This window comes from Erinaceus europaeus, chromosome 7, assembly GCF_950295315.1.
Source record: "Erinaceus europaeus chromosome 7, mEriEur2.1, whole genome shotgun sequence".
NCBI classification, from domain to species: domain Eukaryota; kingdom Metazoa; phylum Chordata; class Mammalia; order Eulipotyphla; family Erinaceidae; genus Erinaceus; species Erinaceus europaeus.
Genome location: NC_080168.1, coordinates 16,251,220 through 16,266,750, shown reverse-complemented (window position 1 = coordinate 16,266,750; position 15,531 = coordinate 16,251,220). Strand labels below are relative to the sequence as shown.

The following is a 15,531-nucleotide window of genomic DNA, read 5'->3' as shown; positions in this document are numbered from 1 at the left end:
GGCCAGCTTGGGATGGGGCTTAGTTCATGTTGTCTGACCGAGTTCCACATCTAAGAAGTAGCCCAGACATCACCTGCTTGCCGTCAAGCCGTGGTAGGCATTGTTGCTCGCCTTGTACTCTGAGCACAAAATCCAGCGCCCTGAGCAGACTCTCCTCATTCACGTTGTGTCCATCAGCCCGCCAACTAGCTGCAAGGACTTGGCTGAAGACGTGCTGGCCGCCAGGCCTGCGGTCATGGCCAGGGCAGCACCATAGCCTGGGCCAAAGGGACAGTGGGTGCTCAGAATCGCCTGTCATCTTTTATATATATATATATATGTTTGTTTTCCATTTTCTTGCCCTTGTTATTTATTTTTTTATTATTGTTGTAGTTGTTGTTATTGATGTCATCGTTGTTAGATAGGATAGAGAGAAATGGAGAGAGATGGGGAAGACGGGAGAGAAAGACAACTGCAGACCTGTTATACTGCCTTGAAGTGACTCCCCTGCAGGTGGGGAGCCAGGGACTGGAACTGGGATCCTTACACAGGTTCTTACACTTCACCCTATGTGTGCTTAACCTGCAGCGCTACCGCTAGACTCCTGACCGACTCCCGCCCGTCATCTTTTTAAGTCCTTATTTTCTGGGTACGTTCTGGACTATATGTGAATGAAATGATAGGGTGTCTGAGTTTACTTCAGAATAAATCATTGGGCATATGTCTAAATGCAACAAGATTTGCAGTGTGCTAATTGCTGAAGACCCATGATAGGCATTAAGAGTTCTTTCTACTTTTATATGTAAAGTCACAATAAAAGGGTGTTTTATTATTATTATTATTCTTTTAGAGCTAAGCTGTGATTGACGTAAGACTTGCTTTGTAATTTTAGAAGAACAGAGAGATAGGTACTCACCAGTCTATCCCAGTGTCTCTGCTGACTTCCCACATGACAGTTAAATAGATGCCTTTTCCTTTCCTGCCTTCTCATAAAGGGGGCTTCCGTTTGCACGTGTCTGTTACTTAGGAGGTAGGCACTTTGAACCAGTTTTCCTCACTTCCCAAGTAAGCAGTTTGGCTTGTTTTCCTTGCAGATTTTGATGGTGTCCTCTATCATATTTCAAATCCTAATGGAGATAAAACAAAAGTGATGGTCAGTATTTCTTTGAAATTTTACAAGGAACTTCAGGCACATGGTGCTGATGAGGTAAGTCGAACAATTCCTTGGGGACTGTTGTTTCATCCTACATTTAGTTGTAGAGATCATGGCCATGAATCACTCCACTCTGTCTGGACAGGATGCTCTCCTCAGCAAGAATTCTTGACTCCCTTCCCCATAATGAAATGAAAGAAGGTGTTTCTAAAGCAAGCAAACAAAAAAGTCTAGCCCATTTGCTTGCTTATTTTAAAACAAGTACAAAACCACTTTAGTTCTCAGAAAAAATGCCCCCACAGAATTCTCTCCTTACAAAAAATATTACCTATCGAAACAGAGATGGATTTTCTGTTTTTGTAACGTTGCCAGGCAGATATATATTATGGTTTGTTTAAAGTGTATGATCTGAATTTCTTGTGCTAGAAATTTAGGTACCAGTTTTCCCCTTACTTTTTTTTTCCCCCTAATGTTCTTTAAAGTTGAACTCTTCAATCTCTTCTTCTTTACGACTTTAGGGGCCATTTAAAAAAAAAGGCTGCCTGTGCATTGTAAAACTCCTGCTGGCCTTGTCTATTCAGTAGCTTCTTTCAATAGCTAAAGTAGCAGGTTTGGTTCCTGTTGAACTATATTTGCTCTGGGGAGAACCATTTATGGAAGAAAAAATGCTATTACACCAGTGTGCGCACGTTGTGGTTGGGTCCTGAAGCAGGAAGTATGACTCAGTTCCTGAATCAGTTTTCAGATATCTTTTAGTTTTTACAAACTAGGTTCCCCTTAATCTGGTGAATGGAAGATACAGCCTTTTCTGTTTTCTTTCTGATTAGCAGTAGCAGCTTTTACATTATTTATAATTGATGTAATGGAAAAGACTGATTACAAAAGTATGCATCAAAATTTCATTGCTTTTTTTTTTTTCTGTTAGTGTTTTAAAAAAAAAAAAATTGGAGTTGAGAAACTGGCAGCTAGAGATTTTTGTGCCTTACCTAGCAGAAAGGTCCTAGGCTCAAACCCCAGCACCCCATGGAGCACTAGGGGCTGAGGGAGTTCCTTTACTGGTAAAGTGATGCTGTGGGGCACCTCTCTTCCCTCCCCCCAAAAAAAAGTAAAGGGGGAGAGGGTGGATCATGCCACTCAGTTGTGTCATGTTTGTGCAAGGCCCTTGGTTTAATCCCCAGTTCTGACCCCCACTCATTGATCTTGACCAAACGAAATACCAGGCACTACAGGTGTTGACTTACTGTAGTTGTTCACATGCAATTGATGTGCCCCATAAGTTGAAGCTAAGAGACAAAACTTTACTAAGTTGCCTCATAAATTCAAGGGGGAAGAAGCATTTCAAGAATTATAGTTAGGGTTGTTTTATGTGCAAAAGAAATGCTTCAGAAGGAAGATCTAGTTATATAACATATGGGAAGCATTGCTGTATGAAAGATAATATCTAACCCTTCTCTTTGCCAAATGAAAGGCAAGAAGAAAGGAGTGACTCTTAAGATTTAGATTGGTGCTTTAGATTGGTTATAACTTCCTGGAAAGACTTGTTAGTTTGGGAATAGGCTGCTGAAAATATATATAATGATCCTCTAGACAGGTCCCACCACCAACACACACACACACACACACACACACACACCGCCTTCTTCCTCCCACCTCTACCCCACCCCCCAAGATCTAGGTGTGCTACAGTAATCCTTGGCAGGGAAGGAAAGTGTTAAGTTGGATTTCTTAAATTTCTCTGGCCATTGCTTTCCATACAGTGGAACCCACCAGAACATACTGCTATTCTTGCAGCTACCACAAGGGTCAAAGAACCAACCCCACCCACTTATGTGGGTGGGGTGAGGAACATTCAGAGCATTGGAGCAGAGTGCACAGTAAATGGCTCCCCGGGCTGGTTAAACAGTGGCCAGCCTGTCATAACCACAGGAAACTTGTTCCTTTTGTCCCAGGCTCCTTTTCAAGGCAGAAAGCCTCTCTGAGGGTGGGAGAGACTGGTGGTGACGGATGGTAGGTTGCCTCCACCTCTCTCCTAATGTCAGGCTGGGAGAGGAAGTGCACATCATTGAAAAGTGAATCATAGCCAGGTGGTAACGCAGAGGGTTAAGAGCACATGGTGCAAAGCACAAGAAAAAGTGAATCATGATTAAAAGTGCAAATGAAGAAAATAAGGAGGCGTTGGCTGGTTTTGCCAAAGTGGGGGAGCTAAAATATAAATTTGGTTCTTAAGAACCTTTTAGACCTCAGAATATTAGCTTAATAAGCTTAGAATTAAACTAAGTTCTAGAGGCTATGGTTTTTCCCACATCTGATTTCTCTCTCCTCTGAGTGCCAATAGTGCACAGAGACTAGAATGGTAGCTCAGAGGTAGCATGCTGGGTAAAACTCTTAAGAGAGGTTTTCTCCCAGACTCTTTAGAAGAAATGGTATATTGGACACCTGAAGGTCAAATCTCTCTGTACCACCAACAGACTCTGACCTTGAACCTCTCCCTTCAGTTCCTCTTCTGTGAAAGTTATTTCACCAGTGGCTGGCTGCATGGTCACCAAATAGGAGCTATGTGTGGTGTGATTTTGCCTTTACAGGAATGAGTGTGGTCACTGGTCATGCCTGCAGGGCCACTCAGGATCCAGGCTTCGCAGGTAGACGCATTTCTCCCATTTACAGGGAATGGTTAAATAAAAAGAATGCTAAAGTTTACAAAGGTGGGAGGGGAACGAAGTTTTTGAAAAGAAAAAAAAATTAGGGGGCTGGGCAGTGATGTGCACATTACCATGTGCAACAACCCTGGTCCCACCTAAAGGAGGGAAACTTCAGGAACAGTGCTAAAAGTGTCTCTCTTTCTGTCTCCCCGACCCCTCTCAATTTCTCTGTCCTGTCAGTAAATAAATAAGAAACATTAATGTGGGGACCAGGCAGTGGTGCACCTGGTTAAGCACTCATGTTACACTGCACAGGGACCTGGCCCTGGTTTCCACCTGCAGGGGGAAAGCTTCACAAATGGTGAAGCAGGGCTGCAGGTGTCTTTGTCTCTCTTGCGCTCTCTCTCTCTCTCTCTCTCTCCCCCCCCCCTTCCCTCTCCATTTCTTTCTGTCTCTATCCAATAATAAATAAATAAATTTTTTTTTTAAAAAAGAAACATTAATAATGGTGGCACAATGGGTAAAGTGATGAGCTCACAAAGATTTAGATCCCTGACATGACATATGCTCTGGTTCACTCTCACTACTATATATAACACATATATGCATATGGATATGTATGTATACATGTATAGGTAGCTAGAGATTTTAAACATGTCTGCTCTGCCACATACACTGCCACCTAGCCCATATAAATGTTGTTGTTTTAAGATTAATAGCCAGGGTGGGAGTTTATAGCATAATGGTTATGCAAAGAGACTAATGCCTGAGGCTCCAGAGTCCCAGGTTCAGTCCCCGACACCACCATGAGCCAGAGCTGAGCAGTACTCTCATAAAAAGCAAACAAACAAAAAATATTAATATTCAAAGAATTCAGTAAATGAGATTAGAAGGAAGACTGCTGGCCTCACAGCTGTATATTGTACATCACTGTGTGCAAGTGTGTGAGCACAGAGTGCAGGTGAGTGCAGGTAGGGTATCTGCCTGTACCCAATGCATGCAGCCCACGTGGGAGCTCCTCCTCCAAGTGTGTGTGGGTGAAGGAATGAAAACAGTCCAGAGAGCTGAAATAGGACATGCCCAAGGCCCCGGCAGGCCAGCAAAATGACTCACTCAGATAGTGCTGTGCCGTGTGCACAGCCCAGGTTCCATTCTGGTCCCCGCAGCATCGGAAGGAGCTTCTGTGCTGTGACTCTTGCACTTGCACCGTCTCTGCCTCCCCCTGCCAAAAGTGAGCAAGCAAGGCAAAGTGCCTCCTCAGACGGGGCTCTACTGTCCTGTAGCCTTAATGCTTTTCTCTGTAGAAGAGTGTTCTGCAGAGACTTTCATGCCTGAGGCTCCAGAGTCCCAGGTTTAATTCCCACACCATCATAAGCCAGAACTGAGCAGTACTCTATTTCTTTTCTCTCTCTCCATCTCGCTCTCTCTTTTATTTATTTATTTATTTATTCCCTTTTGTTGCCCTTGTTGTTTTATTGTTGTAGTTATTATTGTTGTTGTCGTCATTGTTGGATAGGACAGAGAGAAATGGAGAGAGGAGGGGAAGACAGAGAGGGGGAGAGAAAGATAGACACCTGCACACCTGCTTCACCGCCTGTGAAGAGACTCCCCTGCAGGTGGGGAGCCGGGGTTCGAAGTGGGATCCTTATGCCGGTCCTTGTGCTTTGCGCCACCTGCGCTTAACCCGCTGCGCTACAGCCCGACTCCCACTCTCTCTCTTTCTATCTCTCTCTGTGTGTATATGTATATATCTCATTAAAATAAAGCAATATATTTTTTAAAATTCTTTCAAACATGCATGACTATTACAATTTACACTATTTTAGGGTCAGGGTGATGTGCAATGTATCACATAGGACTTGCCTATAAGAGGATCCAGGTGCTTTGGTCAAAAAAAAAAATTTGTGCATTTGTTTGCTTTTAACTAAACCTGCCATAGATTGTTATCCCCTTTTATTATTATTATTATTATTATTACTACTATTATTATTTACTATCCCAAAAACGGATGTATTTGGTGTGCTAATGAGGAGATGGTCTTAGACTTTGCTGGGCTGCCTGGAAATGAGATAAGACCCTGCAGCCTGCTACACCGCTGAGCTTTATTTAGCACACTGACCTCAGTTCAGCTCACTTAAGGGGTGGCCATGCTCCCTCACCTCCCCAATTACAAGTCTTTAAAGAGAGTTAGGAATAAACTTTGTCTGTGTTTTGCCTCCTAAACACATAAAGACAATTAAGCATTGGAAAAGTTACTAGGTTGCTAGTGGTTTTAATATTTACTTTGTTTCTGATTTCAAATAGCTACCTCTTCATCCTAGGAGCAGTTTCCACCAGATGAAGCTTTCACAGGCAGGGAATAAAAATTGACAAGTGTATAAAGGGCTTTGATAATTGTCATTTACTTTGAAAAACTAAAACGTAGCAAAGACATTTCAAACATACAGCACCCTGTAAACCCAGCAGTTTATATATCCTTTAGTCTAGAAAAAAGCTGGTGATGTGGTAAATAAGATGAGTCTTGATTAAAAAACATGCTAGACTAACCTTTTGCATACTAATCTCAATGCTGCAAGTGACTTCCTTGATAGCTTAGAAAAATCTGCTTCTCCCCCTGTATCTAGTCTCCCACCCATGAAGTGAAATTTTGGAAGAATACTGATACTGGCTTGGGTGAAGTTTGGCAAGTACAGTGCTTTAAAATAATGAAATAAGGGCTGGGGAAATAGTGTAGTGGTTATGTAAAACTATGAAGTTATCTTTGCCTTTACATTAACTTTTTTTTTTTCTAGTTACTAAAGAGAGTGTATGGGAGTTTCTTGGTGAATCCAGAATCAGGTATGTAGTAATGTGAGTGTGGACATGATCCTTTTTGTACTGTGCTTTTTCAGGCAAACAGTCTCGATAAATATTACTTGTTTTATAAATGTTTTTTACCAAACTCCACATTGGCCAAGTTCCTGCTTCAATGCTTTCCATAAAAGTAGCATTTAAGGGACTTTACTTTGTGTACATACTTGACATAGGTACACATTATGACATCCAGAACCAGTGAGTGCCGTTTTGAACATTTACTGGATGGGGCCAAGTGACTCTTTCAATGTCTCAGTCAGGGGGCCACCTGTTTGTGGGAAGACTAAGCAAATACTGACTCCCACCTCCAGCTCCCTGGAAAAATCTTTTTTTGTACCCTGCACATTTGGAGAAGGAGGAAAAGTATTTATGATTCTCACGATTTTTTTTTAGATTTTATTTATTTATTATTGGATAGAGTCAGAGAGAAACTGAGAGGGGTAGGGGAGATACAGAGGGAGAGAGACACCTGCAGCTTCACACTTGTGAAGCTTTCCCCCTGCAGGTGGGGACTAGGAGCTTGAACCGGGGTCCTTGTGCGCTGCAATGTGGGCACTTAGCCAGGTGGGCCACTGCCGTCCCGATTCTCTTCTTTCTTTCTTTCTTTATTTATTTATTTTTAGATTTTGTATTTTTTTCTTTTTTTTATCTTTATTTTAATCGTAAAACTTTCCCCCTGCGGGTGTGGACCAGGGGCTCAAACCTGGGTCCGTGCACATTGTGATACATGTGCTCAACCAGGTGCGCCACCACCCAGCCCCAATTCTCAAATTTTTAAGCAACAAAAATCTCAGCCTCTCTTCTATTTCATTTATTTATTTATTTATTTATTTATTTATTTTCCCTTTTGTTGCCCTTTTCTTTTATTTCTTTATTGGGGATTGGTGTTTTACAGTCAACAGTAAATACAATAGTTTGTACATGCATATAGCATTTCCCAGTTTTCCACATAATAGTACAACCCCCACTAAGTCCTCTGCCATCATGTTCCAGGACCTGAATCCTGCCCCCACCCCAGATTCTTTTACTTTAGTGTAGTGCACCACCTCCAGTTCAAGTTCTGCTTAGTGTTTTCTCTTCTGATACTGTTTTTCAACTTCTGCCTGTGAGTGAGATCACCTCATATTCGTCCTTCTGTTTCTGACTTATTTCACTTAACATGATTTTTTCAAGCGCCAGCCAAGATGGGCTAAAGTAGCTGATTAGTATTACATTGTGTATATACTACAGCTTGCTCAGCCACTCATCTGTTGTTAGACACCTGGGTTGCTTCCAGGTTTTGGCTATTACAAATTGTGCTGTGGGCAGTGGTAGATAACATAATGGTTAGACAAGGATACTCTCATGCCTGAGGCTTCAAAGTCCCAGGTTCAATCCCCCGTACCACCATAAGCCATAGCTGAGCAGTGCTCTAGTAGGAAGGGGGAAAAAAATGTGCTCCTATGAACATAGGTCTACACAAATCTTTTTGGATGGGTGTGTTTGGTTCCTTAGGATATATCCCCAAGGAGAGGAATTGCTGGGTTATAGGGTAGGTCCATGTCTAGCCTTCTGAGTGTTCTGCAGACTGTTCTCCATAGAGGTTGGACCAATTTACAATTCCACAGCAGTGCAGGAGAATTCCTTTGTCCCCCCAACCTCTCCAGCATTTGTTGCTGCTATCTTTTCTTATGTATTATGATATTCTCACAGGAGTAAAGTGGTATCTCACTGTTGTCTTTATTTGCATTACTCTGACCATCAATGACTTGGAGCATTTTTTATATGTTTGTTGTCAACCTATGTTTAATCTGTTTATTATTAGTATTTTGATAGCATTGATTTTCATTATTTCTAATCTACTATTTTAGCAAGTGATTTCTGCCTCCTTCAAGGCCAGAGGAATTAAAAAAGCCCAATCACCAGCATTGATTAGAATGTTTTTTACTGAGGTAACATTAGGTTGTAAGCCCCAGCTACTTTATGTTCCCACCAGCAATTTTCTTCCCACCAAAAAGAAACAAGCTTTTTCTTTGTCTACTCTCTCCATAGCACAGTGTAGATTCTGACTCTTTTTTAATCAAATCACTGATCAGCTCTGGCATATAGTGGTGTGGGGGATTGAACCGGAAACTTGGGGGCCTTAGGCATGAGAGTTTCTGTGCATAACCTTTATGCTATCTTCCTCTGCCCACATTTGACTTTTTTGATATGGGCCATTCTCACAGATATGAGGAGATAGGTCATGGCATGTGTTTTGATTCCATTTCCTACTAATAGGTGATAATGGGCTGCCCCCCTCCATGCCCTTTAATCATCTGCGTCTTCTTTGATGAAGTGTCTGTTAAGTTCCCTGTACATCTTTATATAGTTGTTTTGGTTTCCATTTGTTCACATTTTAAAACCTACAACCACCTAACCACACCTATTAGAAATACCTTCCTAGGAGTATGACAGAGGTCCTAGTGGGGACCTATATTGTTATATGGAAAACTGAGGAATGCTATGCATGTACAAACTTTTGTATTTACTGTTGAATGTAAAACATTAATCCCCCAATAAAGAAATTAAAATAGAAAAAGAAAGAAAGAAATACCTTCCTAGGGAGTCGGGCGGTAGCACAGTGGGTTAAGCGCACATGGTACAAAACGCAAGAACCCGTGTAAGGATCCTGGTTCAAGCCCCCGTATCCCCACCTGCAGGGAAGTCGCTTCACAGGTGGTGAAGCAGGTCTGCAGGTGTCTATCTTTCTCTCCCCCTCTACCTGTCTTCCCCTCCTCTCTCCATTTCTTCCTGTCCTATCCAACAACAACAACATCAATAATAACTACAACAATAAAGCAACAAGGGCAACAAAAGGGAATAAATAAATATATTTTTTAAAAAATACCTTCCTAGAAGTTGGGCGGTAGCGCAGCGGGTTAAGCGCACATGGTGAGAAGCGCACAGGACCAGCATAAGGATCCTGGTTACAGCCCCCGGCTCCCCACATGCAGGGGAGTTGCTTCACAGGCAGTGAAGCAGGTCTGCAGGTGTCTTTCTCTCCCTGTCTCTGTCTTCCCCATCTCTCTTCATTTCTCTCTGTCCTAACAATGATGACATCAATTACAACAACAATAAAAGAAAAACAAGGGCAACAAAAGAAATACCTTCCTATGGGATGCTTCTGGAAATGTCAAATAAAGATAGTTTTCAAATGTAATTTGTTACTTAAATGTAATTTGTTACTTAGGAGTATTTGCAATGGGAACCTTGACTGTATGTAAAGCAAACTGAAATGTCTTAATTCCAGACTGATGGTACACATGTATTACAGAAATAAATAAAAAGAAAATACTGTGAACTATAAGAGGAATCAGGGAATTCAGAAAGAAACAGAACTAGCAGCTCTTAGCCACAGTTTGTTATAGCTAAAATTCTAGAACTCTCTCAGAACAAGAGAAGCAACATTGAGAACTTCTGCTTCTGTTTGTGCTTTATCCACACAATCACTGACAGATGGTAGACCCTGTGTTCATATAAGTGCAAAATATTAAAAAATGTGAAAATAGTGAGTCTCTTTTTTCTGTGAGTTTGTCTAGGCAAGTTTGGGGAACACAGCAGCCTGTACTAGATTCTGGCTTCCTTAATCCTCTCAGCATGTTCCTATCATATCACAAGTATCTCTCTGAGTCTGGCTTAGCTATAGTTTTATTGAGTTTGTTTTATTTGGCTTTGCAAAACTAGCAAACTTCAACTGTAAATATTGTTAATCTAATCTTTCATTCTGTTTGCTTATCTGGTTCTCAGGTGCCCAAAATGGAAAGATTATAGATTTTATTTAATACGAAATTGCCAAAAATGTGCCAAGCACTATCTACAACAGAGATTTAGACAGCCCTTGCTCTCAATAAGGATAGAGCAACAAAAAACAGAATTCAGGAATCTTTTTTGGAGAAAAATAAATAGCAGCATAGCATAAAGGTTTAAAGACATTTGGAAATGTGACATCTCTGTATAGTTCTGGTAACATTACTCTCATTAGTTGTGTAGAACATGAGATAATCCTCTGTGATTTTCAAGTCTTACAAAATAACCTATTGACCTTTGGTGTGTATTAATTTTTTCCCCCTTTATTTTTGGATAGAGATGGTGGCAGAAGGTGGGAAGGAGGGAGAATGTGAGAGTGACACCTGCAGTGCTGCTTCACCTCTTGTGAAGCTTTCCTCCTGCAAGTGGGGATCAGGGGCTTGAACCTGGGTCTTTGTTATATTTTTGTTGTTTTGTTTTTTAATTTTTTGCTTTTTCTCCCTTTTGTTGCTCTTGTTGTTTTATTGTTGTGGTATTATTATTGTTGTTGTTATTGATGTCATCGTTGGATAGGGAAGACAGAGGAGGAGAGAAAGACAGACACCTGCAGACCTGCTTCACCGCCTGTGAAGCGACACCCCTGCAGGTGGGGAGCTGGGGGCTCGAACCGGGATCCTTACACCAGTCTTTGCGCTTCTTGCCACCTGCGCTTAACACGCTGCGCTACCCTAGAATACTGCATTTACCCTAGAATATATACATATACCCTAGAATACTGCATTTCTAATCAACACCCCCTAATTATGACTGGCCTGTCTCTTATTTACATTCAGTCATCCTTGATAATGATTCAGTGTGGGGAATAGCATTGTACAAGTATTGGGATTTTATCTAGTTTGTGTCAATGAGGTAAATGGAAATTACAGCATTCTACCTGAGTCAAAAGTATAGACAGGGGAGTCGGGCAGTAGTGCAGTGGGTTAAGCGCACGTGGCGCAAAGCGCAAGGACCAGTGTAAGGATCCAGTTTGATCCCCTGGTTCCCACCTGCAGGGGGGAGTCGCTTCACTGGAGGTGAAGCAGGTCTGCAGGTGTCTGTCTTTCTCTTCCCCTCTCTGTCTTCCCCTCCTCTTTCCATTTCTCTCTGTCATACCCAACAACAATGACAGCAATAAGAACTACAACAATAAAACAACAAGCGTAACAGAAGGGAATAAATAAATAAATATTTCTTTAAAAAAGTGTAGACAGAACGTGCCGCCTTTGAGCCCCCGCTGCCTGCAGTGGTGCCAGGGGTCAGGCTGCGGCGCCAGAGTAGCCGCTCGTGATAACTGGGGCTCCGTGCTGCCGGCTGCCCTTTTAGCCACGAGCTACATGTTTAGTATAGACAGGGTGGGGGAGATAGCATAATGGTTATACAAAGAGACTAATGCGTGAGGCTTCAAAGCCCTAGGTTCAGTCCCCTGCACCACCATAAGCCAGAGCTGAGCAGTGCTTTGGTAAAGAATAAAAACCTAGGCCAGAGATAGATAGAATAATGATAATGCAAATAGGCTCTCATGCCTGAGGCTCCAAAGTCCCAGGTTCAATCCCCTGCACCACCATAAACCAAAGCTAAGCAGAGCTCTGGTAAAAAATAAAGAAAAAACTTTGGTCCAGGAGGTGGTGCAATGGATAAAGCATTGGACTCTTAAGCATGAGGTCCTGAGTTTAATTCCCAGCAGCACATGTACCAGAGTGATGTCTGTTTCTTTCTTTCTCCTCCTATCTTTCTCATAAATAATTTTTTTTTTTAATTTTTAAAATTTTTTGTGGTCCGCGACATAGCACAGAGGATAAAGCATTGGACTCTCAAGCATGAAGTCCCAAGTTCAGTCCCCAGTAGCACATACACCAGAGTTCTTTCTCCTATATTTCTCACTAATATATATTTAAGTATAGATAGTGAAACAAAATGTCATTAGAAGCTGAAAAGTTTGGAGTCTGTTAGTTTGCTACCTGTACTTTCTATTTGCTTGGGAGACATCAGTAATTTTTTTTTTCTCAAAATGTAACTGTTGGCTATCCTTTTCATCATCCAGGTTACAATGTCTCTTTGTTATACGACCTTGAAAATCTGCCTGCGTCCAAGGATTCCATTGTGCATCAGGCTGGCATGTTGAAACGAAATTGTTTTGCCTCTGTCTTTGAGAAATACTTCCAGTTCCAAGAAGAGGGCAAGGAAGGCGAGAACAGGGCAGTTATCCATTATAGGGATGATGAGACCATGTGAGTATGCAATTTGGTCCTGAGGCCTGGGCGTGGTGCTCATGAATTCTCAGGGAAAGATATGTGAAGAGTAAATCTCTCTGAAGTGAGAGATTCTTTTTTAAATTCTTTTAAGTCTGGGGGCCAGCAAGATAGCTCACCTAAGAGGTGCCTGCATTGCCATTTTCGAGACCAGCTTTAAACCCAATCCTCATTGTTGTGGTGTCTTCTCCCCCCCACCTCAAAACAAACAAACAAATAAATAATCTTCATGGAGCAGTGATGCTCCAATAATAACAAAAATTTTTTGTTGTTGTTTAAGCCAGGATACAGATGATAGAAAAATATATTGGGCACTTCTCGTATTCATATATTGAAAGTTGGTAAAAAGATAGAATCTAGTGCGCTTACTTTAAAGACATTTGTTCTAGTGGCTGGGGAAACAGCTCAACTGGTATGGCATCAGACTTCCATGCCTAAGGTTCCCGGTTTGATTCCCAGACACTGCGTGTGCCAGAGTGTTTAACTTATCTCTCTCCTCTCTGCCTTGTGTGAAAAACTCTCCCATGTGTGATAAGTAAAATTAATCCTTTTTTTTTTAATCACTAGTTTTAGTTGCCTTCAAGAATAGAACCAACCTGACTAAATAAAATTCCCCAAATACTTGTATTACTTAAAAGGAAAGAACCTACAGACCAGGGAGATTGCACAGAATTTGCACGTGAGGGGTCCAGGATTCAGTCTCTGGCACCACTAGTAGAAAAAAATCAAATGTGGATAATCAAGATGTAGAGAATGCCAGAGGTTTCTTCCATGTTATGGCAACTCTTGGATCAATTTACATTCTTTGATCTCCTAGGAAACATCTTGAGAGTAAAATTCTCAGAATGAGTAGTTCTATAGAGTTTATGTCATACCACATAGACAAGCTAGTAACTATTGTTTGGGTGATTTTATTTTAGATAGAACATGAAAGAGATCAAAGTACCAAAGCTTTCTGCAGTTCTGTGGGGACCAGGCTCAAACCTGGGTCACACACATTACAAAGCAAAGCAATATCCGAGTGAGCTATTTCACTGGCCCACTTTTTGTGATTTTTATCCCTCCCTCTCTTAGGGCATGCATTTATTACACCAGCACTGTTGATGATACTTGGTCTTACATACCATGCCTTGTGTTATAGATTAAGGGACTTAAGACTTTACCTTCTACTCCATTTGTAGATCAGATTCTTGGCAGAGCCTCTTTTTGCTTGTGTACTGAACTCTCCTGGACCTTCTTCCCTCAGGTATGTTGAATCTAAAAAGGACAGAGTCACGGTCGTCTTCAGCACAGTGTTTAAGGATGACGACGATGTAGTCATCGGAAAGGTGTTCATGCAGGTGAGGAGGAGATATGCTGGGGGTAAAAGCAACTCCTGGTAACTTACACCTTGGCACTAAAACACCATAAGCGTAGAGGAGAGACGCGTCTGCTCTTCGATGCAGGAACTGCTTAAAGATTTTTTTATTTCATTTATTCCCTTCTGTTGCCCTTGTTGTTTTTATTGTTGTAGTTATTAATGTCGTCGTTGTTGGATAGGGCAGAGAGAAATGGAGAGGGGGAGAGAAAGATAGACACCTGCAGACCTGTTTCACCACCTGTGAAGCGACCCCCCTGCAGGTGGGGAGCCAGAAGCTCGAACTGGGATCCTTAGACCAGTCCTTGCACTTTGCACCACGTGCGCTTAACCTGCTGCGCTACCGCCCAACTCCCTGCTTAAAGATTTAATTCAGTGTGGTACGGGAGGTGGCACCATGAGTAAAGCACTGGATTCTCAAGCATGAGGTTCTAAGTTCAATCCCCAGCAGCACATGTACCAGAATGATGTCTGATTCTTTCTCTTTCTTCTCTTTCTTCCTATCTTTCTCATAAACAAATAAAATATTTTTTCAAATATTTAATTCAATAACCCCTACCAAAATTGCTGAAAAGTTTTTCCCTTAGTGGTTTGTCTTTTGCAGGGTTAAACCAATGGGTGAATTCAGTGCTAAGTAGACTGACAGTATGACTGAATGTTAAACATCATTCCTACTGGGGGGTCTTTGACTTAAAGCTCGGTCATGTTTCCTACCCTCTTGTGTTTTCAGCAAGATCTTTCGCATTGGTTGAGTTCTAGAGTCATGTCTAAATGGAACCTAGAGGAAATTTTAAGTCGTAATACACTGAGAGTAAAGAGTCAGCTGTTGAATGGCAGTGGAGAGAAGCAGCCTCTCAAAGTCACTCACTCCCCAGACTGCCTCCCACAGAAGCATCTCATCTGCTCAGAAGAGTGATGGGGTCTCGTGGGGTGTTTTGTAATTGGGTTTTGGTGCAGGTGAAACCTCAGCTTGCTGAAGTGTCCCCACTGTGAGTTTTCATGCAATCTGATAATTGGTTGCTAGCTCTGGAACATGGACACCCACTAGTCAAGTGACATCCAGGCTGATGTCTTCTGAGGTGGCTCAGCATTCAGAAATCTAGTACGGTAGTTAAATTTTCACCAAAAAAAAAAAAAAAAAAAGTCTAAATACATCCTGTTCCTTGGCATGGTGGTGAAATTTAAGAATTCTGGGACTTAATTCTTTTTGCCAAATAAGAGTTGAAAGACAGCTGTTTAGTGTAGTGAGGATGTTTTTATGTGTAGTCTGTTTTTTTTTTTTTAATTTATTTATTTACTTATTTCCCCTTTTGTTGCCCTTGTTTTTATTGTTGTTGTAGCTATTATCATTGTTATTGATATTGTCCTTGTTAGGTAGGACAGAGAGAAATGGAGAGGGAAGGGGAAGATAGGGGGAGAGAAAGATAAGACACCTGCAGACCTGCTTCACCGCCTGTGAAGCGACACCCCTGTAGGTGGGGAGTCGTGGGCTTG

General features: G+C 41.7%; 1 protein-coding gene and 1 non-coding gene across 3 annotated transcripts in view; both read left to right on the top strand.

Annotated features, from left to right (window-relative positions):
• The window catches only part of ARPC2 (actin related protein 2/3 complex subunit 2), a 37,688-nt gene that overhangs the window by 10,491 nt on the left and 11,666 nt on the right, over positions 1–15,531 (top strand). The window contains exons 4-8 of one of the 2 annotated variants that reach the window (XM_060193905.1): positions 568–628; positions 1,074–1,186; positions 6,564–6,609; positions 12,473–12,659; positions 13,927–14,020. In XM_060193905.1, the coding sequence (XP_060049888.1) occupies positions 1,130–1,186; positions 6,564–6,609; positions 12,473–12,659; positions 13,927–14,020 (384 nt within the window). In that variant the 5' untranslated portion in view covers positions 568–628; positions 1,074–1,129. The remainder of the gene's footprint in view (positions 1–567; positions 629–1,073; positions 1,187–6,563; positions 6,610–12,472; positions 12,660–13,926; positions 14,021–15,531) is intronic. The other variant, XM_007519963.2, reaches the window with a different exon arrangement.
• On the top strand, positions 11,646–11,769 carry LOC132539709 (small nucleolar RNA SNORA76). Its single transcript, XR_009551035.1, has one exon. It is a non-coding gene; the product is annotated as a small nucleolar RNA SNORA76 (small nucleolar RNA).